The sequence below is a fragment of the Lonchura striata genome, chromosome 21 (genome assembly GCF_050655825.1).
Source record: "Lonchura striata isolate lonStrDom1 chromosome 21, ASM5065582v1, whole genome shotgun sequence".
NCBI lineage: Eukaryota > Metazoa > Chordata > Aves > Passeriformes > Estrildidae > Lonchura > Lonchura striata.
Window position 1 is genome coordinate 9,128,092 of NC_140723.1, and position 25,192 is coordinate 9,153,283.

Below are 25,192 nucleotides of genomic sequence, written 5' to 3' on the forward strand. Positions count from 1 at the left end.
GAAAAATCAGCAGGTGTTAGAATCACAGAATCACTTGGAATCACACCTCTAGCATGGAATTCCATAAATCCCAGAACGGTTTTGTTTGGAAGGGATTTCAAAGGTCATCCAGCTCCCCTGCCCTGCCATGGACAGGGACAGCTTCCACTAGACCAGGTTGCTCACATCCCCATTCAGCTTGATTTCAGTACTGTTGGACACACCCCCACCTCTCCCACATCTTAAAAAAATAAAAAATAAAAAATAAAAGCAGAAAACACCCACGTCCCTGTTTGCTGTGAGTGCTGCCCTGCTGCCTGGTGCAGACATCCTTCTGTGGGAGTGGAGGTGAGGATGTGCAGACCTGTGTAGGTGAGACAGCCTGACATGCTCAGAGCAAAGGCTTTTTTATAAAGCCTATCCAGAGAAAGGCTACAGCTTGTTGGAGAAGAATGGAAACAGGCAGCCTAGTGCCAGAATTAGAAAAAAGCTGTTTCCCAAACTCAGTCTTGTCAAAGAGTTTTAGACAGAAGTGTCCAAAGCTTCTGAAAAAACCCCACAGATTTCACCAAACCAAAACCAAACCCTGAAAACACAGTCTAGAGGAAGGGGTGTCATGCCTGAAGGTGACAGTGCGGGAGGTAAATCTGTGTCCCTGTTGTGAGGCATGAAAGAGGAAAGGAGACACAGAACACCAAGAGCTTCATCCCATCCCTGGCAGGAGCTGGAATGCAGTCTGGGGGCCATGTGAGCCCTCTCAGCACATCCATATGGCTGTGGATGTTAGAGGGGCTGAGCTGCAAAAGGAGGGTGCCCAGCCCAGCCCTTGCCCCTGCGCAGCTGAGCTCCACCAGCCTTGGATCTTTCTCCTTGGAGGAGTGGCAGCAGCAGCACCTTGTTTTCAGAGGGGAAGAAGCCCTGACACAAACAGTGCCGTGAGTGGCATCTGGAGCTCCTGTCAAGGGCAGAACAAGTTTCTAGCAGGGCCCTACTGCTCTGTGGAATGAGGAGAGTCTTCTCCATGCAAGGCAATCTCACCTAGCCTCTGAATGTGCTGGTGAGGAATTTGAGATCTCCACCCCCCACTTTGTTACACTATCCCCGGTGTAAGGACTAGTGCAAAATTCCAGGTCTTTCTTGTGCTCTGTGTCCAAACTCCCCAACAACAGCTTCCCAGGTACCTACTGGAAGTAGGAAAACACTGGAAATCCAGAGGAACAGCCTGTGTTCACTACCCAAAGGCAGCCAAGTTTTATGGAAGAGTTAAAAAAAAAAATCCCCTGAAAAAAACCACATTCCCAAACTGGTGAATGTCCTCATCCATCACAGCCTAGCTGCTTTTTACCACTTCTCAGAGGGCCACAGAGACCTCCTAAACACAAATAAAATTTGATTAATCCCCATAACTACCCTGAACTCCAGCTCACTATCATTCTCACCCTTCATTTCTGTCAGCGCCAAAACACAGAAAACTCAGAGGAAAAGAGGCACACAAAATATTCAGCTGAGGACAAACCCTGTATTGGTGTGCTGGTGAGATACAGTGGTGCTCTTCAGGCACCTCCATCCTTTTTGTTTGTTCCTTAGCAGAGAAATAAATAAATGGGTTTAGGTGCTGGGGTTATGCTTTGTTTTGTTTTCCAAGCAAATGCAATTGGCCACTGCATTTTAGAGGTGGGAGTGATGCTGGAGATCCTGGTATCACCCTGTCCTGCCTCCTGCCTTCTCCAGCGAACTCACTGGGCTGAACTAGCTACTCACACACAGCCCAGCACCCCTGGGCTTCAAGTCTAGAAGCCAGGTCTGTGACAGTGAGTTGGAGGTCCTGATATGAGGCAAGTGTGAATCCAAGGATCCCACCCCAGGGCTGGATAAACCTCTGGAGAAAGAAGTCTTTCCTAATGCAAAAAGAAAGAGAGCAGGTTTAGACGGGATACTGGGAGAAATTCTTCCCTGTGAGGGTGCTGAGGCCCTGGAAGAGGCTGCCCAGAGAAGCTGTGGTTGCTCCATCCCTGGAAGTGTTCCAGGCCAGGTTGGTCAGGGCTTGGAGCTGTCTGGGGTACTGGAAGGTGTCCCTGCCCGTGGCAGGGGGTTGGAAGGAGATGAGCTTTAAAGGTCCCTTCTAACCCAAACCTTTCTATGATTCTGTGTTCCTAGATAGTCACAGCTTAAGCATCTTGGAAGACAAATTTTTTTTTTTTTTTTTGAGGATGCAGAGCTTTGGGATAACCAAGCGGTGACATGATCTCACCAACCAGTATTCCCTGTATTTTACAGAGCAGCTGATGGCCTTGCAAACTACAATGAAAATCTTGTGAGTCACCAACATTTTGATTCCCCTGTCTGGCATCACAGAAAGGACTTTTGCACCACTTTGGAACTGTTTCTGCTCCTGGCCTTGGAAGCTTTGTCTTAGTGCACCCATGGCAAAAGCCCTCAGTGTGGGACACCTGGGGCATTGGTGCCACCAGCTCTGGGTACCACATACAGCCAGGTACCCAGACAGCAGGCAGAGGATGCTGCAGGAAGGTAAGGCTGTGGCTTGGGCCTGCCATGTGTGTGCTGGGACTTGCACAGAAATTCCTCTTGAAATCCACACCAAGAAAACGGAAACATCTTCCAAGATGTGTGCTTGGAGCTGCAATAACAGGGTATTCTCATAGAATCATGGAATCACCAGATGGTTTGGATTGGAAGGGACCTTAAAGCCCATCTCATTCTACCTATGGCAGGGACACCTTCCAGCAGACCAGGCTGCTCCAAGCCCCATCCAGTGTCTTCACCTGGCATGTGTCTGTTTAGGTGTTTCCAGGGCTTTCCCTGCCCCTGTGCCAGGCTTTGCCCCCAGCACAGTACATGGGATGCAGCTGGTTTCCCCTCCTTTCACACAGCTCTGCTCCCCCCTTGCCCCACCAGCTGTGGGACTTCCTTCGTAATGTCCATGGATACAAAACTGTATTCACAAGCACATAATTACCAAGCTGGGTATTTTCTCCTCTTAATTAGCAATGCTGTAGTGCTTTAATTGCTCGATTAAAGTTGCCCACAAGGAAGTTTTAAGGTACATTAAATCTGCTGATTGGTTCATCAGCATGAATCTCACCAACTGGAAAAAATTAACTGGCTTCCAGATTGCTAACCAGACTCTCCAGACCCATTTCAACCAGCTGTGTACCACAGGAGGCACGAGAGAGCTCAGCAGTCCTTCGTCTGTTCCCACCTCTCCTTCAGTTTGAAGGCTGGAGGGGAAAGGGTCCCAAGCAGTGGCAGTGTCCCTCTCTCGTCCAGAGGAAAAAGGCCATTTTCTTGCTGAAGCAGAGCTGGGTAAAATCTAACCCAGGGCTGATCCTCGTTCAGCCACACACAGCAGACCTGTGTTTGGTGGCTGTTCTCACTCAGACTACAAACACCCATCCTCATGTACAAATGGGCTGCTGGAGCAAGAATTAGGAATTGCTCAGTTCCTGCTCTCTCATCCCCATTTTCCATCTAAAGGGAACAGCCAAACTGAAGGTCCCAAGAATGGAGGGAAAGCAGCCAGTGCAACCAGAAGACCCAGAGGAGAAGAGGCCTGTTTCCAAACTTCAGACAGAAATGTCTGAACAGCTCCTGAAAGCCATGGATATTCAACAAAAAGAAGCTCTTTGGGAGTGGCATTTCTGCTAAAGGCTCATCCACCCACTCTGACAACAGGAAAGATGGTCTGCCCTCTTTTCCACCTGATTATTAACAAAAACCCTTCCTGGGGGATTCTGTGCTTCTGGGGGTCTCCCATGTCTGGATGCTGGATGCTGGATGCTGGTTTGTGTCAACTCCCAGAGAGCAGCACCATGATCTATAGCCATGGCACTGCTGCCGATGCTGCAAACAAACTCTGCACAACCTGTGAGCAGCTGAACTGATTTTAGCCCAACTTGAAGTTTTGCTCACTGATAGCTGGTGAGAGATGCAGCCCAAGAAATAATTCAGACTTTACTCAAAAGGCGGACCCTGATGCAAGGACCATGGATTTACTTGGTGTAAGGACCAAGGTCTATCCACCAAGGACCACCACCAAAACCCAAGGTCTTGGTGGCTCAGGAGCCTGACAGCCCTCCCCAAAGAGGGACTGACCATGGCTGGTAGGAGGGTTGTGGTTGAAGAGCCACTGCCCCCACCTGCCTGACACTCCATGTCCACCTCTCCATCCATCCACACACAGGACAGGGTACTCACGCCCCAGTTCTCAGTCTTTGGGGTGGTGGATTATGTGCCCTTCCCTGCCCAAAGAAGCACAACCAGTCTCCCCTTTCCCATCCCTCTAATTGCACTGACCTTATTGAAATGGGTATCCATTTGTCCTGCACAGCAGCTGCATATAAATAAGCCAAATTATGCTGATTGTCTCCTTATCTAATAAATTGCTGGGACAGATCCCTTTCCCTCCCGCTCTTGCTTATTCTGCTGTTTAGACAGAGCAGTTGCTATTTGCTGTGTGTAAGAGTTGTTAATGTGTCGTATGTGGACTGTTGCATTTCAAGGAGGAAAGAGCAGTCTGAAGTTGTGGGTTAGAGGGTAAGGGAAGAAAAGTCCTTCAGAACCTTGAAAACAGAGGGAAAAACAAGTGGGCTGTGCTGTGCCAGGAGTTTTATCCTTTGGGTGGCTGTGGCACAAGATGCTGTGGGACTAAATGCTGGGAATATTAGGAGCTGGCAGACCCCAGGATGGCATCAATAGATGTAGGAATTCCAGCTCAAATCCCATTTCTGTCCAGTAACGTACTGTAGCACATGTGCCCAGGCCCAGCTGGAGAAGGGGAGAAGGGGGATCTCTGGAGAGGAATCTGGCAGAGGCATTAGGCACAGATACAGGGACAAATGTCTGGTGCGTGGGGGCTGTGACACATTCAGTGCCAAGCCAGCTGGCACCCTCAGATGATCCTCATCCCAGTGCCCCCTCAATCCCATGGAAATTGCCCCTCACATCCTTATGGTAAACAGCAGGACATCAAAGCAAGGCGAAATGTGGATCCTGCTGGGATGACTGCAGGAGTCAGAGACCCCAGACACATCCCCCGCCCCTGCCCCAAAAAAGGGCAGCGAAGGATCCAACATGATGGATGACAGCAAAGCCCCATCCCTGCAAGGCCAGGCTGGACAGGGCTTGGAGCTACCTGGTCAAGTGGAAGGTGCCCCTGCCCATGGCAGACAGTGGTATAGGATAAGCTTTAATATCCCTTTCAACCCAAACCAGTCTGGGATTCTACAACTCTGTAATGGGGATGAGAGGCAAAGAAGTTCCTGATGTTCCACATCTTTCACCACATCCCACCTCACCTCTTCCTTCCCAGGTCTGTGATACTGCCTTACTTCTCTGAAGGACTGGGAACAGACCTGGCTATGGTGTGGTTTCCTGAGCTGTCTTCCATCACTCTGGCAGGCCCTTAGAAAAATGAATGTTAAAGAGGAGGGGAAGTAGCCTCCACTCTTCAAATATCTTTAGCTTTGACAAATAAGGCGTCCGGATGTGAAAGGCAGAAGGAAATTAATTTGGAATCATATTTTAAACACTGCCATAGAGGCAAAGAATCTTCTCTAATTTCTTCCCCTTCACACCTCCTTTCCCTAAGCAAAAAATGAATTTCCCTGATATTTATAGAAAGATTATTAGGACCACAAGGAGTGATTTATACCATCTCATCCCTGTGACCGAGAATGAAAAATTGCTGGGGCGACAGCCACTGGAATCCTGCTTTTGTCTGCCTGACAATTAAAACGGCTAATTCCCAACTCCAGCAGATCCACTGGGCTTATAAATCATCCCCGAAAGGCACTTTTCAGCCTGAAAAATTAACTCTGCCCCTATCAGGCACAAGATCAGAGATTTGCATCTGTTTGCCTTCATATGTAAATATATGTCCTGCTGCCCCACCAAAGGAGATGCAGGAAAGGAGGTGCTGCCCCTCTTCACTCAATGTCGGGTCATCGAACTGTGCTGGAACCAGAAAAATGGAACAGGAAGGGCAGGAGGGTGAGACACCACTGAGGTCAGAGAAAGTCCAGTGACATTTCTGTCCTGTTTCTGATGGCACAAGGCTTGGAGAATTTTACCAGAGAGCATTGCTGGGTCTGAGTCCGTCTGTGGGACCACCTGGGGACACATGCTGGACCACACTTTCTCCTGTGCCATGCCTTTGGTAGGAGCAATCCCACTAGAAATGGGCAGGAGGGCAGAGAAGGGGCTCTGCCACAGCTTCATTGCCAGGAAAGAGCAAACCTACCCAGGGAATTGTATGAAAATGAGGCAGGCAGAGCCCAGCACCAATGCCACAGCGTTGCTCAGCCTCCTGCCTTTGGGGTGGGGATGTCCTGAGGCAGAGTGTGCAGTACAGGACTGCTGGAGGGGAATATTAAGAAGGGCTGTTTTGTCTGTCTGAGCCAACTTGTAGCTCCTTGTAGTGGTGAGGCTGGCACAACCAGTCAGGAGGCTCATGCCAGTGCCCCCTCCTGCAGTAACACATGCCTGGCCCCACATACATCTTGCACCCACTTTTCAACATTATGGAAGACCTTTTCTGAGTTATTAAATCTATCTCAGGACAACTTTCAAATCGACTGTCATAGGCAGGAGAAGTTTCAGATAAAAGCATTCATTCTGCTCATCCTTCCCACTTTGTAACTGGAGACCTGCAGGAGCCAGTGTGGGTCCCAGCAGCCCCTGGATCCATTCCAGTCTGGTGTCGGACATCCTAACCTTGAGTCAAGCCTCCCCAAGACAAATGCTCCACTTGACGTTACCACAAAACTCAAACAAAGGCCCCACATTCATATTTGTGCTGCTCCCCCCCAACACATCCCATGAAGAAACAGAGAGCAAACAAATCTGTGTGGAGGGCTCTCCCGGGGAGCCCGTGCTCTGTATACACACATCCCTGTGCCTGCTGCTGGTCACCCCACTTCCTTATCACAGTTTGTACAGTCGGCAGCTTGAAGCTGCCCAGCGGCACTGAGGGCCCCTGGGAAGGCTCCCCACACCCCCGGATGAGGGGATCTGCAGCAGCCCCGGAGGTGAGGGATGGAGGCAATGACCTTGTTCCATGAAAGCTCAGTGTTTTCCTTTTGGCCTTTCTCCCTTTTAAACCCATTCCAGAGGCAAGTCTTATGGAGAGGCCAAGTAGTGCCTTGTTGGAGCACACCAGAGATCTCAGCACCAGTCAGAGCTTCTGGTTGCACTGAGCTGGGATCTCTGGGCCAGTGATCCATGGTACAGAAAGATGGAAGTAGAGCAGCCCCTGTCCTGATGCCAGCCAATCCCCATCCAAAAGCCCTGCCCTGGGCACCAGGACCTGTCAGAGCCACAGGAACTCCCAGAGGGTTTGTCAGTCTTACCAGCCACACATTTTGGAAGCATGAAGCCAGCCAGCAAATGCATGGACAGCCCTAGGTCTCCACAGAGACTGTCTGTCCCAGTTTCTGTGAGCAGGCGTCTGTCTTCAGCCCTTCCCCAAAGAGGCAAGAGCCCCTTGCAGCCACCCCTTCCCTTGCAGGCACTGCAGGCAAGAAGTAGAGACTCACCCATGCAGGAATCCCTCTGCTCTTCATAGCCAGCACTGCACACACACTTCCCGATGGGCACCAACCACTCTCCCTCAGCACTGCAGTACATTTTGGGGGTGTCTCTCTCCTCCGAGTGGCCCACGCACTCTCCTCGCACTTCCACCAAGGAGGACGAGTCTGCCCCAGTCACAGCCTCGGAGAAGGATGCCAAGTTTCTCACTGTAGCTGGGCACTTCTTGTAGTACACCCGCACCGAGACGATGGCAATGCAGGCACCTATGTCCTGGAAGGCCAGGTAGAAGCCCCTCTTGCTCAGCGGCCCCACACCCCGCACCTCTGTGTTCAGCTTCAGGCGCCGCACGCCCAGGTCCACATTGGTGAAGCTCTCATCTGCTGCTATTGTATCGATCTTCAGGAACTGGCTCTCCCGGGTGCTGGTGCCCAGGTCCCGGTCAGACTCCATGTAGTAGAGGTTGAAGGTCTCCTTGCAGGTGCCCAGCACACCTGGCATGCTGTTACAGTCCCTCAGCGTGAATTTGATTTCTGCATAGACCCGCCGCGCTCCGTCCCGCTGCACCCAGTTGGTCCGGAGCCAGTTGTTCTGATTGGGGGTCATGACGTTACAGACCTGGTAGGTGTGGATGGGGCTGAAAAACTCATCCATTTCATTGATCGAATCCCACTGTGGGACAGAGAAAACAGGTAATTCCAGATGTTCCCAACCCCTGGGGGAGCAGGGAGCATGCAGGAGTGTGTGCCATCTCCCACCGCCCTGCTCCTGTGTCTGGACAGGTCACTGCTTCCACGGGGCAAAGGGATATGAGGAGCACCCATTATCTGCAATAATTTGGGCAGTGACACCCAGTAGTAGCACTGTGGGAGGTGCAGCCCTGCTTGCAGAAAGGAACACTAGCTGAGGTCCTGGCAGAAGCTGATGGCAATGTGTGTTTGGGAGGGCTCCAAACCCTCCAGCTCATGTCTGCAAGTTCTTTTTCTTGGTGCTGTCTGTCATTTCCAGCAGCAGCAGGAACCACCTGAGTTGTGCTCACCTGGATCTCCACTGGCTCCTGCACAAGAAAACTGGGTGCTTTTCATATGGAGAAGGAGTTTCAGGGTGGATACCAGAGTGCTCATGTACTGAGCACAGGACTGTCAGCAAGAAATGTGGACTCATGGGGGCTCAGAGGTCTCTTCTTCCCTGCAAGGTGGTGGCAGTGTGGCTCCTCAGTGTGAACCCACAGTGCCCAACACAACTGAGAGGCAGAATCAGGGCTGGCTCTGGGAACCGGGACATTCATGGCTTGACAGCTGAGGGGTGAAAATTCCATATACCTGTGGCTGCAGGGCAAACCTGGGGAGGAGATACTGGCAAAAGCAGGTTGCAGCAAGCAGGATTGCAATGGAGGGGGGTCTGGATGAGTTTAGAGGAGTGAGTTTATGGGTGTCACATAAGGGAGGGATGCTAAGTGGGTTTAAGTGATAGGAAGTGAGAAGAAGTGGTGGTATTTTGGAGATGAGTTCCATAGGTGAGGAACGAGTAGAACTTAGCTGTTGCAAGCTACATGACACTTCTGGGGGCTCAGTCTCGGCTCGCATCTCCCCCTTCACTCTCACCAAATGCCTCACCAGGACACACAGACTTTTGCTGCACTTGGGGCTTCTCACCACCTCTTTAGCTCACATTTCTGCTCATACCAAATATTCCAATCACACCCCATGGATGGGTCTGGGACCACTGAATTCTTAGGAGAGAAGAGGAGGAGAAAGAGAAGCAGAGGAGAACTTCAAACCATCTAGCTTTTCCCCAAACTTAGAAACAGGCTTTGAAGTCCCACCCCCATGCCCAAGTCCAGCTGTAAGGGACAGCCTTAGATGCAATGCTGCAGAAACTGGGGAAGGCACTGGCACTCCTGCTCCTCTGCCTTCCAAATAATCACCACCTTTCTCCCCCCAGCCTCAGCATCCCCCTCCAGCCCCTTCCTGGGGTCCTGGCTCTGCCTGGGAGCTGGCAGGGAGCAGGTCCCCACCTCGGCATCACTATGTACCAAGCTGTCTGTGGGCATTGGGGAGCCAAATAAATCCCCAGCCATGCTGCACAGAGCAAGAAAACAAATCTTTCAGGCAGCATTATAATTACATTAAATTAAACCCTCTGACAGGACAAAAATGGTGTTTTCTTATGCGAGTGGTGACTTGTGTTTCATTAGCCACAGAACAGCAGTCCTGAGAGAAGGATGCTCAGCTCAAAGGTGAGCCTGCAGCCTTCACCCCAGTGATGTGGGAGCTGACAAGATCACTGGGACAGCAGCACAGGGACAGGGCACAGCTAGGAGAGGGCAGCACACCTCCAGAGCATAAGAGATACAGGAAAGAGGTATCAGTGATACCTTCAAAACAGTCCACTCCCTCCTCCCCTCTCAGATGGGAATGTCCGTCCTTGTTTGACCTCCCTGACCTGCTAATTCTGGGGAGGTGTTGTCATGCCTTCTGCTCCTGTGAGGGTGATGAGAGCAATTACTGCAGTCTTATACATCTCCAGTTTTTGCCTGCATTTAGGAAAAAACTGCTTCTCTGTCCTAAAGAGTTTAAAACAACCTGGAAAAGGCAGCAGCTCCATTTACAGGAATATGCTGCAAAGGGGGTCAAAATGAAACCATTCCCAGATAAGAAAAATGTTTTGTGATGCATTTAAAAAAATTGTCTTCTGAATTTCCAGGAATGCCCAGGCTTGTCCTGGGATCACTAGGAACATGCGCTGCACTCCAGTCTCAGGGCCAGGCTACAGGTCTACTTGGAGGAGGGATGAGGGCAGCAGCCCTCAGCTTCCCAAGCCCAGGGACGAGCCTGTCAAAGGTGCTGTGACATCCAGGACACTGCCGTGCTGCTTGGTCGGGGGCACAGGGGAGTGCATGCAGCACCAGGCAGGCCCAGCAGAGCAGAGCAGCTCCTGCTCCCACACCTCAGGCTGCTGCGGTGCTTCCGAGGGGGTGGAAGTCGCTGTCGAAAGTAATTGAGCACAAATTAACACAACATCTGTTTCCCGTCTTTTCCCTGCTGAGTTTCCCGGGGGAAGTGAAGCAGAGCTGTGCATGGGAGGAGTGTGAGGGCAGAGCTGTGGGGGTGAGCAGGGATGTCCCCACAATGCGCAGCCATCTCCCCTTGGCATTGTGTGTGGGGTCAGGGCTCTCTACGAGGGTCTGGCAAGGGAAAGATGAGGTTATTGTATGCACCAAAATGCTTTGGCTCCAGCTTGTCTGGTTGGTTTTGGTCTCCAGACATTCACTTCTCTCCTAAATCTGGCAGAGGAGATGATGCTCACTGCTGCCATGTCCCCACATGCCTGTGGCAGTCCCTGAGCTGGCAGCATCCTCCCTGTTGACAGAGCAGGAGATAAATGCCCACCTTCAAGCACCAGCAGCAGTTGGTATCAGCCACACCTCATGAATTTGGAGAGTTTGCATATGCATTATCACTCTTTCAAACTTAGTTCCATTTTGCACAGCAGCTGCACTGTCAGTTCTGTCCCACAGTCCCTTGAGATCCCCATCTGAGACCAGCCCAAAATGCCACACTTGGCCAGCAGGGAAAGTGCTCTAAGAATGGGGCAGGCTGGCTACCAGGCCTCGTGGCTCCCATGCCACAGATTCATCTTCCCAGCGTGTCACAGGGCAACCAAGGTCCCAGAGGCCCTGCCAGGTCCCAGGAGTTACAGGGCCTTTGGGATCACGGAATCCAAGAAACTATTTGGATTGGAAGTGACCATCTTGTTCCAATCCCCTGCCATGGGCAGGGACACCTCCCACTGTCCCAGGCTGCTTCCAGTCCTCTCCAACCTGGCCTTGGACACTGCCAGGGATCCAGGGGCAGCCACAGCTGCTCTGGGCAACCTGTGCCAGGGCCTGACCACCCTCACAGGGAAAAGTTTTTTCCCAATATCCAATCCAAATATACCCTCCCTCAGTTTAAAGCCATAATCCCTTATTCTATCACTGCTTAACTTTGCAAAAAGTCCCTCTCCAACGTTCCTGTAGGCCCTTTAGGTACCTGAAGGGAGATGGAAGTGCCTGCTTCAGGAATCCCCATGACTGGAGGGGTTTTTCTGTTTCACCTTAGTTCCAGGCTCTGTGGGCAGGAGGGGGCCTCTGTGACACTGGGTACCACTGGTTTAAGAATGCAGGCACCATGCACTGCTGGCTCTCAGTTCATGGGCTGAAGTGATTTTATGAACCAAAGCTCAGCTTGGCCCCACCAGTGTGATAAGATCCCCCAGCGAGATGGAAATGAGGACATCATAATTAACGTGGTGAGCGCACACACTGGGGGATGGTGTGATTGCATCTGCATTCAGAAGTTTGTCTAATAGTTTAAATTAAAGTCAACACCAGTTATAAAATATTTGCCAGATTATGAAAGGCAAGAGATGAAAACAGCAGATATCTGGGCAGCTGAGTAAGGTCTTATAAGTCTCCCAGGGCCTGTGTGGCACAGCAGAGGAGAAGGAGGAGGAGCAGAGGAGAGACTGTGTCCCCCTGGCGCAGCAGCTCTGCCTCCCACCATCCTTACAGTGCAAAGGAATGAGTGTTCCCAGCCCTGGGGCAGCTTCCAGGAGGGATGCCAGGTCTGCCTGGCATAGCAAAGCTTTTGTGGCCACTGAAACATCCAGCATTTTCCTTCCCAGCTTGCCATGTCACCTCTTCACACCATTGTCACTGGGAGAGGAAAAAAAGAGAAGGCTGTTATTGAAGCTATAAATCATTAGATGGGAGGCCTTAATGGAGATAATCCCCATGAAATCAGTCACTGCTGTGGCTAAGAAGGGATTTTTCAGGCAGTTAACTACCCTGAGCTTCACTGCAGGTGATTAACTACTGGTAGTGACCAGCATCTGGGGAATTAGCAATAACCCAGGATTTACTGAACAAGCACTAGGAGATGAGCTTTTATCTCAATTATCAGTCTAAATCTTTATTTTCCAATGTTCAATTCCTACACTTTTTTTTTTCTCCAAAGAAAATTAATTTCACCACAGCTTGAGCTGTAACTTGCTGGATCCAGCTAGAGGCTCCAGCTTGGAATAGAAAACCAAGAAAGACAACAGGGACATCAAAGTGAGAGACAGCAGAGACATGGCCTAGGCACATGGGAAAGCCCCCCTAGATCTTGGTGCTCTGAGAAGAAGAGATGAACTTGAAGGGGGGTGGAATAGAAAGAACATAACACAGCTCAGACTGGGGATGGGATTTTAAGGAGTGGGCTTGGGGCAGAGGGAGACCCTGATCCATTACAAATGAGGCTCATCCCAGCCATGGACTGGCTGTTGGCTGCAGGATCAGACCCAGGCAAAAAAAGTCCCCTGGTATGCAGGCATGGCTATGAAAATAGCTAAGTCCCAGGGCTGAAATCCCCATTCTTAATGCCCAAATACTGCTGGGAGACCATCCTGTGGCCGTGTCTGTGCTTTCAGCTGGGGGTTCCAGCAGATCTGGTGCCTTTCTGACAGTGCTGGGTACTGTAGGATGAAGGAGGAGCACCCTTGGCTAACTGTGCCCAGGGATTTCAGGATACATCCCTTTCTGAGGAGCAAAGGGGCAGGGATGGGGAGCTCCAAACTCCTCTAAGTTCTTTCCTAATTCCCACCAATAAAGCCAACATGGAGCATGCCAGGTGGGATTGCTGGGATTGTACAGGGCCAGGAGCTGGACTTGACGATCCTTGCGGCTCCTTCCAGCTCAGGACAGTCCATGACTGTGACAGATGCTGGGGCAGCTGCCTGGGTGGCAATGCCCAGTAGCTCTCTGGGCTGACCCCATGCCCTGCAGCAAGAGGGAAACTGTGGGGCCAGCACAGAAGATGCTGGTGGGTGTGGATGGGGAGGTCATGGGCAGCATGGGGGGCCTTTCTCCAGCACTCAAGGTGCTCCTATTCTAATTAGCTTTTGCAAGGCATCATTCAAGCTCCTTAGATACCCTGTGTCTGTACAAAATCATTTCCTGTTTGACTTTGTAAATCAAAGTAGACGATACAATAATTATTAATAATATGTTGACTTATCTCATCAGTGTTTTAATTAGTCAGTAGAAAGGCAATTTGCAAAGGGGCCGATCAGACTCCCTCTGATCCAGCAGGTCACATGCCAAGCAAGGAGAAGGGAGAGAAGGGCACTGGGGCACTGGGGCATTTTGCTGGGGAGAATACAGGAGGCATGGTGAGGGAAGGAGTTGACCACACTATAAGAGTTGAATTTTCAATGCAAAGGGAATTGTTCTGGGAAAGGAGTGAGCTGCAAAGCTCCTGGGAGCCCTTTGAAGTTATAATTGAGAGGAACCGCAGCCTGCGGGACAGGGATGCTCCCAGTGACCCTTCTGCTTCCTGCACGTGTCTCTGGGGTGGAGGTGAGGGGGGGGGATGCAATTAAACCCCTGAGCAGCAATTACAGCCAATTACCCCTCAGTTAATTGTCTGTCAAGAGAAAATGTCAAAACAGGGCAGGCATGGCTCCCTGATGGCCTGACATTCCCCAGGGCCCACGGCACTGCTGACCCTCACTGTGCCCATTGCTCCCAGCTCCTGCTCCTCTGCTCCCGCTGGCCATGCAAAACCCATGAGAGAGGGAAATAAACTTCCCAGAGAGAGGGAAGTGGCCTTCCAGTGAGGCCAGTTCACCTTGCCCACAAGTGTGATGAAAACATCAGAACTTTGCAAGTGGTACCCGTCCGGTTTTGCCCTGGCTGTGCAGGCAGCTCTGGGCTCTCCCAGTCAGAGGAAGAAACCTCTGAAGCTGCTGCCTTTCCTCCAGGAGTGACAGGACCTGCACGTACCCCAAGGGCAGGGCATAGGGCACTAGGCAGTGAGCTAGCAGACACAACTCCCCTTCTGAAGATTCTCAGGATGAGGACCAAGGCTCTGTGCTGCTTAGTGCCATGAAAAGACCCAGGCTGAGCTACCCATCTCCTGCTGTCTGTCACCCATGTGGTGGCCCTGGGGAGAATGGAGATGTGGGTAAAGCAAAATGAACATGACTTCAGCCAGCAATGCTGTCCCTTGGCAGGAGGATGGTGTCCCACAGATGGAGCAGACACGCTGTGGGGAAATCCTGCACTGTGGTCCAGGCAGGACAGCTGGCAGGTAGCAGGGATGGGTGGGGGTGGGCAAACTGCCACCAATCTTTCAGCTAGAGTACCTAAATTAAGGAAATGGCAGCAAAAATAACTACCTCAATGAAAATCTGGCTTCACAGTACAGTGCCTCTATACAAGCCCAGCCCAGGCCTTCCAAAGCTACAGCACGAGGCAGTGGGCAGGAACAGCCCCAGGGACACCCAAAGCACTGGGCACAGATAGTGACCAGCAAAGGGAGTTCCTTTCTTAGTGCAGTTCCTTGCTCCTTTCTTAGTGCAGGGGTCACACCAGATTTCCCCCACCTAAGCCTGAACTGCACTGTAGGGGCTGCCTGGGAGGCATCTGCTCAGAGCCAAGGCATTGGCACTGACAGCAAGTATTCTACCCCAGCTTTCTGGAGACACCAGCACCCTAATGCATCTCCTGGTTGACAGCAAACAGATCTGAGGGCAAAGCCCCTACTCAGAAAGAACCTGGAGGTGAAGGACCAGCAGGGAGGTAAAGGAATGAGATGCGTTTTCCAGAGTAGTGGCCCATGAAGAGCCATGGTCCAGACAAGTGTTTAGAGGAGCCATTTAAACATCCAGCTGGAAAAAGATATGCAAAGTTGAGGGTATTCAAGACAGTTTCTACACAGGTATGTGGTTATCCTGCTGGTAACAGGGCCACAATTTGGGCAAAAGCACAGGGTATGTGCACCGTGGAGTTACCCCACGACTGACTAAGGTCCTGTAGGACTCAGCAGCATGGCCAAGAGGTGGCTCTGGTGTTGGGTGTTACACAGCACTTAATGTTGTGAGCCTTTTTGGTTTTCTTTTATGTTTTTGGCATCCAGTATTATAATTTTGTTTTATTCTTTGTTATATTTATTATTTACTTTTTAAAAATTTTACTTACTCTTTTATTGAACTTATTATATATATTATTCATAGTATTATTATTTATTTTTAATAAACATCACCAATAAGATGGAGAATTCAGATGTACTTGTGTTCAAGAGCTGCTGGTGAAGGACTGCTGGGCATCTGCTGTAGAGAGCCCTGAGACTCAGCCCCAGCCCCTGACCTGACAGTCACAGCTGACAATCCAAATGGGTTGGGGTTCTGGATTCATCCCTGGATTCGTCAATGTCCAGCACAGGATGCTGCACCTTAGCTGGCCATGGAAGTCCCTGATGTGGTGAGAATGAGGCTCCTGTAGTCTCAATCCTTTTGTCTGCTTTGGGAGTGCAAAATCCCAGAAACATTCTCCCTTGCAGGGGAGCAGAGGAAGCCCCAAATGTGTGAGAAGGCTCCTCCAGGATGCCAGGATCTGGCAGGAGGGCTGGGATGAGATGACAGCTGATTAGTGACAGCCAAAGGCAACCATGAGGAGGACAGCATCTGCCTCATCCAGGCAGAGGCAGAAGAAGGTCCCCTGGCTGGAGACCAGAGGCAGGCAAACCCTCGTAGCGATCAGTTTTTAACAGGGGCACGTTAACAGCATCACCACAGGACCTGGAGGATTTACCAGCACCAGCAATTTTGCAGCCAAGGATGTTTTTTCCTCAAAGCTGGGCTGCTCTGAGAGCTGAATTAACAGGTCTGAAGGCCTGTGTTTATGCAGGAGATCACATCACATTAGTTCCACAGTCCCCTCTGACCTTGTTCCTCTCAATCTCTTATATTCCCAGGATACTCATCATTGCAACAACTAACTGCTAAAATTAGAATTAACAATTTAATATATTTACATATATGATAAAGTCTGATAGAAATTTGATCATTGGTATTATTATGAATTCACAGTTCTGATCACTCCTGCTCAAGCAGTGCGGGGACTGAAAGTCTCAAGCAACAGATCAATGAAAATTATTAGAGGCCTGGGAAGATTTCTGTGGGAGGTGGAATTGAAAAGATTAGGACCGTTTAGTGCAGAGAGAGGATAAAAAGAATGGACATGAAAAATCAACACAGCAGCAACAGCCAGGTAGGCACCCCAATTTTGCACATTTTGTGCTTGCAGAAAGCCCCACTGTGCCTTGCAGTTGGTCCTGTGGGTATTTATGGGATTGTTTCTGTTCACTAAATGAATGAGCAAAATCCTTCCAGCCAGGTCACCCTGACATCTGAAACTCACTATTTCCAGAAAGCTACTGTGTCAGGAAACCCTGGGCATGGAAATGCAACTGAAGGGAGCATGTGGCAAGGATCCAGCCAGTGGAGATGGCAGGCTCATGTGGGGGTCATCCCTCCTGGACATTCCTGTAAGATGCAATCCAAAGGGGAGGTTCCCCTGCCCCTCTTGCCCAGTTCTCACAGAAATTCCTTGGATTCCAGGTGGTTGGGAGCTTCCTGGTCATTTGGGGCTGTTCCCCCTGGTGCTCACCTAGTGCAGTGAGGAATGAGACATTTCTTAGCATGTCCCAGCTCTTGAGTCCCTTCAATGTTCAGGACCTGGTGACAGCCTGGTCCCTACCAGGGGACGTGGATGGTTAAATGGCATTTCCAAAACAGCTGTATCCCTCTTCCAGTCTATCAGGCTGGCATTTTCCCAACAGACTGGTCTGTTTGCCTCATCAGCACTGACCTGGGGCTGAGATGTCCATTCCCTCCTCATCCCTACAATGACCCATGGTGACCCATCCCACTGGGGTCCCCTTCTGCCACTGTCACTTCATACTTACCCCATGTGAGGGATAAGTCATCCAGCCCCAGTCTCCCAGGATTGTTGACGTGTCTAGCAAGTTCACTGGAAAACACAGGAGCAAAAGCTGTATTAGAAAGCTTTGTCCCCATCCCCAAGGAGTGAGGAACAGACCCACCATAAAGAATCCCTCTTCACTTGCCACTTCCTTGAAAATGCCTCCCACCCATCAATCTTTCTTCAGGGACTGTCTGGATATGAGGCAGGTATGGAGTTTGGGGATGGCAACAAGTGATGCTCTCCAGAGCTGGTGGTTCAGGATAGAGTTTGAGTCCTGGCCCCAGCACTGAGAGCAGCGTGACCTTTTGGAGGAGAGGAAGCTGCAAACAGCAGGTTGGAGGGAACGCAAAGCAAGGAAGGGTTGTAGAAACAAACTCTCAGCATCAGGTTGTCCACCAGTCCCACTGTGGGCCAAGACTGATGCAACTGGAGCATCATTACTCGGCTGGACACTTCTCCTCTGGAAGCCCTTTAGGCTCAGCTCCCTCTCAGCATCACTGGTTTGAAGTCTGCACTCCAGCAGCTGCTGTAATTGCGCACTGCAGTGCCCAGCTCCAGCACAGAGAGACTCCCCATGGTCCTGGCTGACACCCCACTGGAAAAGTCCATCAAAGCCAACCCCTCCAAATCCCTGCCACCACCAGGAGTCCAGCTTAAAGAGGAGACAGAGGCAGACTGCAGGAAAAGGGGAGCAGATTTAGTGGGGGGAGAGGTGAGGATGTCTTCCAATGTGCTCAGAAGCTTCCTGTGGAAACCTGTGCAGTGGCAGCAGTGGAGGAAAGCAGGATGCCATGGCACTGCTGCCTCTGAGCCATCTGAGCCTCACACCCACATCCCACAGCATCAGATAACCCTGAGTTTCTCAGCACCTGGGGAAGGAGCCCAAGCCCCAGCTCCATGGTGCAGATCCAGAGGGATGGAGGCTTGGAGGAGGCTGCCAGCAAGGTGCTTTGACTCTTGGGAATGAGTGCAGTGGGCACCAGGACCCCGATGCCTCAACATCCCCCAAGACCACCAGGCTCCCACAGAGACCCCCAGTGCCTCCAGCTTTCCCCATTCCCTTTATCCTCCAAGATCAATGCCTCAGGAGGCTTCATCTTTGCTGGCTGTGTTTCCTCACCCTTGAGGAACACCAAACTGGACCTGGAGGCACCTTGTCACAGCATCCCTCTGCAGCACCAGGGCTGGGCTGGTCCCTGGGCTCAGGAGGGATGGTGGTCTTGTTGCCAGGACCAGCTTGTCACAGCAGGGACAGGGCATATCAGGACAGTGGCTCCAGTCCTGGCAGAGCCTGGGCTCAGCATGAGGCTGGTCCCTATAGCCTGGGGAACAGGTGCCACTTTCATTTACTATTACCAGGCAGGGAAGGAGAGGGGAGGAGAGAGGAGCAGAGACGTGAGCTGGCTGTGAAACACCCGGATGTCATGCTCCTGCCAGAGCAGATTAGGAGCTTTTGAGGCATTTATTAATGTTAGCAGAACAATTTGAAAGAATTTCCAGGGTTTCTTGTGTGGTTCCATTGGCCCAACAGCATGCCAAGCCCCTCCACTCCCTGCATGACACTGCTCCCACTGCTAAAGAGGCCCCTTGCCCTCAGCACAGAGTAATTACCTTGGAGATCTCAAATCCATTTTTATTTGTTATTGTTAATCTGAAGATTTTCTGCCTATTTTCCCTGGGTAATTCACCCAGCAGGAGCCCAGGCTTGGGAGTTTCCCTGTTCACAGTGCAGGACCACAGTCCCGGTGACCCTCAGCAGGCAGGTTGCAGGGAGGGGAGAGCTTTTGCAGACCCTCTGTCCCCCCCACCGTGGTCTCTGCACCCTCTTTCCCACGCTGGGATTCTCAGAATGGATGGGGCTGCCTCCCACTGCTCTGTGGGCAGCAGGAGGAGCCTGCATGAACTGGGGTCACTGGGAGCATCCCGTTACGAGGAATGATGCTGAGAGCACATAATGGGCTGTACCCCCGACTTGTCTGCCAACAGTGTGTGGGACCTGGAGACAGCTTGCTACACCCCATCCCACCAACCTCACCGTGTAGTCATCACCCAGTCTCACAGAGATGTTGTCATGACCTGAAGGAGTCTTCTCTCAGTTGCTTTGGTTCCCAGACAACCTATGCCAGCTTGCAACCTACCCATGGTCAGATTCCTCTTTGCAGGAAGAGGGATAAGTTTCTTTTATTCCCTCACTTCAGCCAAGTGCATAGAGCATTGCATTCTAAGCCCACACAGCAGGCACTGCACAAACACAAAGGCATTGTGTGTCCGAGAGTGCCTGTTAACTCATGGGGTAGCACACACGCCTGGGGATCCCGGTGTCCATCCAGCAGCACTGCTGCATGCTCCGATATGGGGACACCAACCCTCTCCCAAAACCCAGCTGGGCACAGCCCAGGTTACAGCCCAGCTCCGAAGGGAACCTGCCACGCCTCATGTGACAGGTGCCTGTTCAGCCCCGTGCAGGGAGCTCTCGGCTGCGCTGCTTCTCCGGGGGTGATGCTCAGAGCCCGCCTTCGAAGCCACAGGGTGAGCAAGACCACCACAAAGGACCCCTTTCAGCTCAAACATTTTTTCAGAAAATGTGCCGGTTTGGGAGACCTCTCTCCTACAGCTGGGCAATTCTCTTTGATGCTATGGACTGTCTGCACATATCAGTCTCAAACCGTGAGCTCCATTTTGTTTTCCTTAGCACCATTTTGTCGTTTCCCTATTCTGTGCCTTGGCCTTGCCTCAGCGTATTGAGCCAAAACACCAGGAGGTGTCAGGGGAAATTCTCGCCCTGGTGGAAAAGCTGTCAAGCCTGATTGCCTGTTCAAATGTAAGCACCTAGGTGCAAACAGGTCCTTTCCCAGCACAACTGGGGTGTGCAGACAGAGCCTCACGTAAGGCAGACCCTCACGCTGCATAAAGTTGCACTGTGCAATGGTGCATGAGTAGTGGACATTGCAGCCTCATAGATACAGACTAGGCAGGAGACAAAGTGTGTGATTCAGTATATGATGTATGTATATATATATTGTATGTATACCTATATCTCTATTTTTGGATCTATATCTGTATCCATTTCCAAACCCATATCTACCAAATTCTATATCCTACTTGAGATGAGTGAGGGAGCTGAGACAGGGACTAGCATCCAGAGGATGTGCATTTTACTTGGGACCATATATCTCTTGTCAAATATCGATATAGATATCTCTATATCTCTATAATATATATATTTATATTAATATCTTTATTTATATCTGTATAATAGATCTATATCTATATCATCTGTAAAGAGTGAGTGCTTAGATACCCTTCCCAACAGTTTTGCTGGTGGCCACAGCTCCTGCAGGGATGTATTGCATCCCTACAAACAGATGTAGGAGCACACTGGGGGTTCACATCCAAGCATCCTGGGCTCAGGAATGGGCTCATGGTATCTAGGGGAGATTGTGCATCCTCAGCCCACCCGGGTTCATGGTGGGGTGGTGGAACAAGCCTGGGAGTGACACACTGGTGGATGCGCTGAGTCCCAGCCTCTGGAAGAACAGTGGGGGACCAAAGAGGGCTCTGAGCACCCTCACTAATTGTTAACCCACTGTGGTCCTCCCTCTAATTACTCCACCATCTCCCTCTTAGGCAGGGGCTTTGTAGCGCAGGTGTGGGGAGGAAGGGTCAGTGGGAGCAGCCCTGTTCCCTTGGGCTTCAGTTCCTCTCCATCACAACTTCAAAGGCCTCCCAAGATTCACAGCAAGGCTCCCCCCCACCCCCATGCAACAATGCCTTTTGCATTGATAATTAAATTCTTACCAGCGCAGCTTGGCTGCTCCCCACTACTCAAAGAGCAGCACGCTCAGCTCCACAACTCCAAGCAGGTCTGTACAGCCCACACCAGCCCCACAGCCCGGCCCCTCTGCATGGGGGAATGACACAGGGAGGGTTATCCGCAGTGGGGAGACAGTCTGGGAAAGGGGCAGCAGGAGGCTTCCTCACAGGAGGGGAACAAGAGGCAGGGGCATTCATTTCCTGTAATCTGGGCCAGAACTTTGAAGGGGCAGGTGGGGCCAGGGTGGGTCAGCTATTTGTGTCCCACCGTTTAATGCAAGGGCCGTCTGAATAGGCAGCCGTGACCTTTCCGAAACTGAGACGTGAAGTCAAGTTTTACTGGCCTTGGAACATGGCAAGAGGACAGGATGGGAAGCTTCACTTTCAGCCTCCTGATCCCTGGGACAGTATTTATCTTTAAGGAATGAAAAATAGCCATTTATTCCCCAACACATGAGGCCAACGTGTAGGACTCAGAGGGAGGAGCAGCATGCCTAGAGGGCAGGTCAGCTCTCCCCTTTTAGGAGCTGTGTGCAGGGATGTTCCCCACAGATCCAGGTCAGCAGTGGGTTGCTGCTCTGCCAGATCCAGGCAGGATTTGTCCAGCAGCTGCTCATCCACAGGGCTGCACATACTAAGGACACAGTGGGGATGGGCTACCCTCAGCACCCACCAGCCTCAGCTGCCCAGAGAAGGAGTTTAGAAAAGCAGTGCAGGTAGATCCAGGAAATACCATCAAATCTGGCAGGAATTTTGGATTTCTACACTTCTGGAAATGCCAGAAGCAGGCTAGAAAACAAAATAACACAAAATAAAACAAAAAAAAAGAGGCAAAAAATCAAAGAAGAAAAATACCAAACAAAACAAAGGGAAAAAAAAAAAAAACCAAAACAAAAAAAAACACCAAAAATCCAAAAAGAAAAACCAAGCTAAAAAGAAACATTTTCAAATGAAAGCAGTGCTGCTTTTTGGCTGTGCCCTAATTCCCATTTAAGGATTTCTTCTCAGACCTCCAGATTGTTGCTGTGAACTTTCTGCATTTAATTTTATATCATTTTGTAATGCATCAGGAGCGGCAATGCCCATAAGGACTGCCCGGAGGGTCACCCCTTTTCACTATACCCAGAGCAGGAGATACTTTGATGTAGGAAGAAAGCTTGTTTGTTCAATCAGTGCTAACAAAAAGCCTCAGTTCAGGTTTTAAAAATAAAATTATCAACCTGATCCTTCCAGCCCCTGCATGATATCATGTAAGATAATGTGCAGTGCAGGAGCATATTACCTACCTGTGGTAGGACTGAGGTGTTGTGAAATGATGCAAAAAATGAAACAAAACAAAACAAAACACCCTGAATAAAGTATTTCTAAGGCTAAAAACCTTGAAATTATAGGGCAGGGTTTTTCTTCCCAGAAAAAAAAAAAAAAAAGCACATCAAAAGCCAAACAACAAAAAGATGTTCCCTCTCAAAACTACAGGTGAGAAAATAGAGATGTAAAATGGTCATGTATCCTGCTTGCTTTGAGACTCCCAATGCTTGTGTGCAGGGGGACAGAGAGGGAGAACTGGGCATGCTGGTGTAGGAGACCCAAATGAAACACACTACCCAGCACTGGGCAGGGTGTTGCAGCACTGGTGTACATCGCCAGTACAGGTGTGCAGTCCTGGTACTGGTGTATGCCCCCGGAACTGGTGTGCACCAATGCCCAGTACAGGTGTGCAGCACTCATTGGTTCCAGTGCAAGCTGAAACTGGAAATGTCAGAACCCCCTGGGTCGTTCCCAGGGCTCGAGGATGAGTGTGTGGGGCTGGACAGCGCTCCCAGTAAAGGTGAGCCCACACTTCCATGTCCCTGGTCCCGGAGCCAGTGCGAAAGGAACTATTTCAGGCTTTAGGGGTGACTGGGCTTGATGTAATTCAGGGCAGAAGCCAGAGGAGGAGGTGGGAAGGCCCTTGGGATGGGGGTGAGAAAGGTCAGGGATTCAAGAAATTCCATGGAAACATCCAATGTGAGCATGGGAAGAAGCAAGACTGTGGTGGGGCTGGGGAAGGTGCACTGGGGTGTCTGTGGCCCTGGAGGAGGCACAATTGGTGCCCCCAGGTCTGGATTTGGCCATCTGGGAGTTGCACATGTCTTTTCTTCTACAACGTCCCCAGCCCGAGGGACGGCACAACGACACGGCCGTGCCCATCAGCAGAGAGGAGCCCATGGCTGGCACAGCCCCCCCTTGATATCTCATCTGCCTAAAGCCCTGTGAGAGCAGATCTATTCAACTCCCACACCACCAAAGGGTGGTTCCTGGCATTCCTGACCACTGTCCTCAAAGAAGCCTGAGGTAATGAACCTGCAGCCAAATGGGGCTTTCCCTCTTAGCTGCAGTTCAGGTACAGGGACAGCCTAAACACCTCATGGTACCACTAATGCAATATCGTGACAGCTTTAAAAAATCACACAGGAGTTTTCTAACACAAAATAAATGTCTTCTGCTTGCATCAATAACACCTCTGTGGTACAGATTCTGAGAAAGTGGAGCTGTGTCCAGAGGGGTTTGTCCCAGTGTCCTCACACTAGTCCTGACTCCATGTTCTCTTTTCTTACATCCGTTGGGTATCATAAAATAGACACAAATGCATTTTCAGCTTTAGTCATTGAGGTTTCCAACCTCTGCTGCATTTTTTTTGGACACTGAAGCTCATGCCAGGTAAGCTGCTAATGCTGTCCCAAAGTACTTTTCCCAGACTATCTCACTCACACGTAAGCTGCATGCCTGCTCAGTTATGTCCTGCCTGTTTGGGATTTGTAAGATTTCTTATCCCATACTGCCACTTCCCTTGCCACCCACCATGACTCAGGCAAACTTGGCACTGGAGATCTGTGTCGGGGCAAACCTTGCAGCACCCTGAAGATGCCATTCTGCTCTTCCCTCCAATCCCTGCATCCCTGCAGTCCTGGTAAAGCTTTGAGTGTTATCCTCTCTGGAGTCCTCACTGGGGAAACGTGGGTTTTACAAATGTGCTCGTTTACCTGGATTATCTGGAGGGTCTTTGCATGGCAGTTTTTCAGGCAGTCATATGCTTTTTCCCTAATTCCTCTGAAGACATCTTTGCTCTCACACCAGTTGGCCACCCTAAACTGTGCTGAGCTGTTTGTACCCCAGTGACATTTTTAAAGAAGGATAATTTCTTTTAAAGGTTTTTGCCTTTGCTCTCTTAAAAATAGCTTTCTAAAATGGAACATTTTCACAGACAAAAATACCAATACTAACTGCCTTTGAGGGGACAGGCTGAATATCTCATACCACTGGTAATTAAATATCACAGAAGTCCTTAATAATTGCATGGAAGGTGCATAACACAGAAGGTATTTCATTCAAGGAAAAACCCTGGAACTTGTGGCATCATTGATGCTGGGAGGGAGCTGGGATGGATTTATCTATCCAGCTGCAGCCAGCACTGTTGCCCCTCACTAATGTGGTTAAATAAGCATTTTAAATATGAGAAACTGGACATAGAGCAGAAGATACCACAGGTGCAACCATGATAATCAGGGCTGGAGGTAAAGCAAAATCACAGAAGGGAACCTGCGGAGCCCAATCTGCTTGTGCCCACAAGGGCTGCGAGGTGCACAGGTTGAGTTTACCATTTTCACAGCTGAAAAATATGGGCTCTTTAATCCTGCAGGAAAAGTCTAACAAGAACAAATGGCTGGAAGGTGAAACCAGGGAAATTTGTATTAGGGAAAGAAGGCCCTGATTTTTAAAGGCTGGGGCTGATGAGCCCTTGGAAGGGATTATTAAAGGCAGCACTGCCTTTGCCGATGTTTTCAGATAAATGGTGAATATTTTTCTGGCCACTGTCCCTGGGCCAAACACACTTCATTAGGCTTTATTGGCATACCTGGATCTGATCCATTAAGGAGTTACATCCTTTACACAGTTGTTTATGATACCCAGTCCCGCTCGTCGACATGGGCAGGACGGGGGGGTTTTGCTTCATTTTGAAGGTAATTCCAGTGCCACCAGTGCCACATTATACCTTTGAGATTGGTAAGGCTGAAGGGGTTA

General features: G+C 50.4%; 1 protein-coding gene across 1 annotated transcript in view; it reads right to left on the reverse strand.

Annotated features, from left to right (window-relative positions):
* Positions 1–25,192, reverse strand: part of EPHA8 (EPH receptor A8) — a 53,799-nt gene that overhangs the window by 23,024 nt on the left and 5,583 nt on the right. Inside the window, exons 2-3 of the mRNA XM_031506637.3 lie at positions 17,298–17,362; positions 7,533–8,196 (exon numbers count right to left, since the gene is read on the reverse strand). Of these exons, the coding sequence (XP_031362497.3) occupies positions 7,533–8,196; positions 17,298–17,362 (729 nt within the window). The remainder of the gene's footprint in view (positions 1–7,532; positions 8,197–17,297; positions 17,363–25,192) is intronic.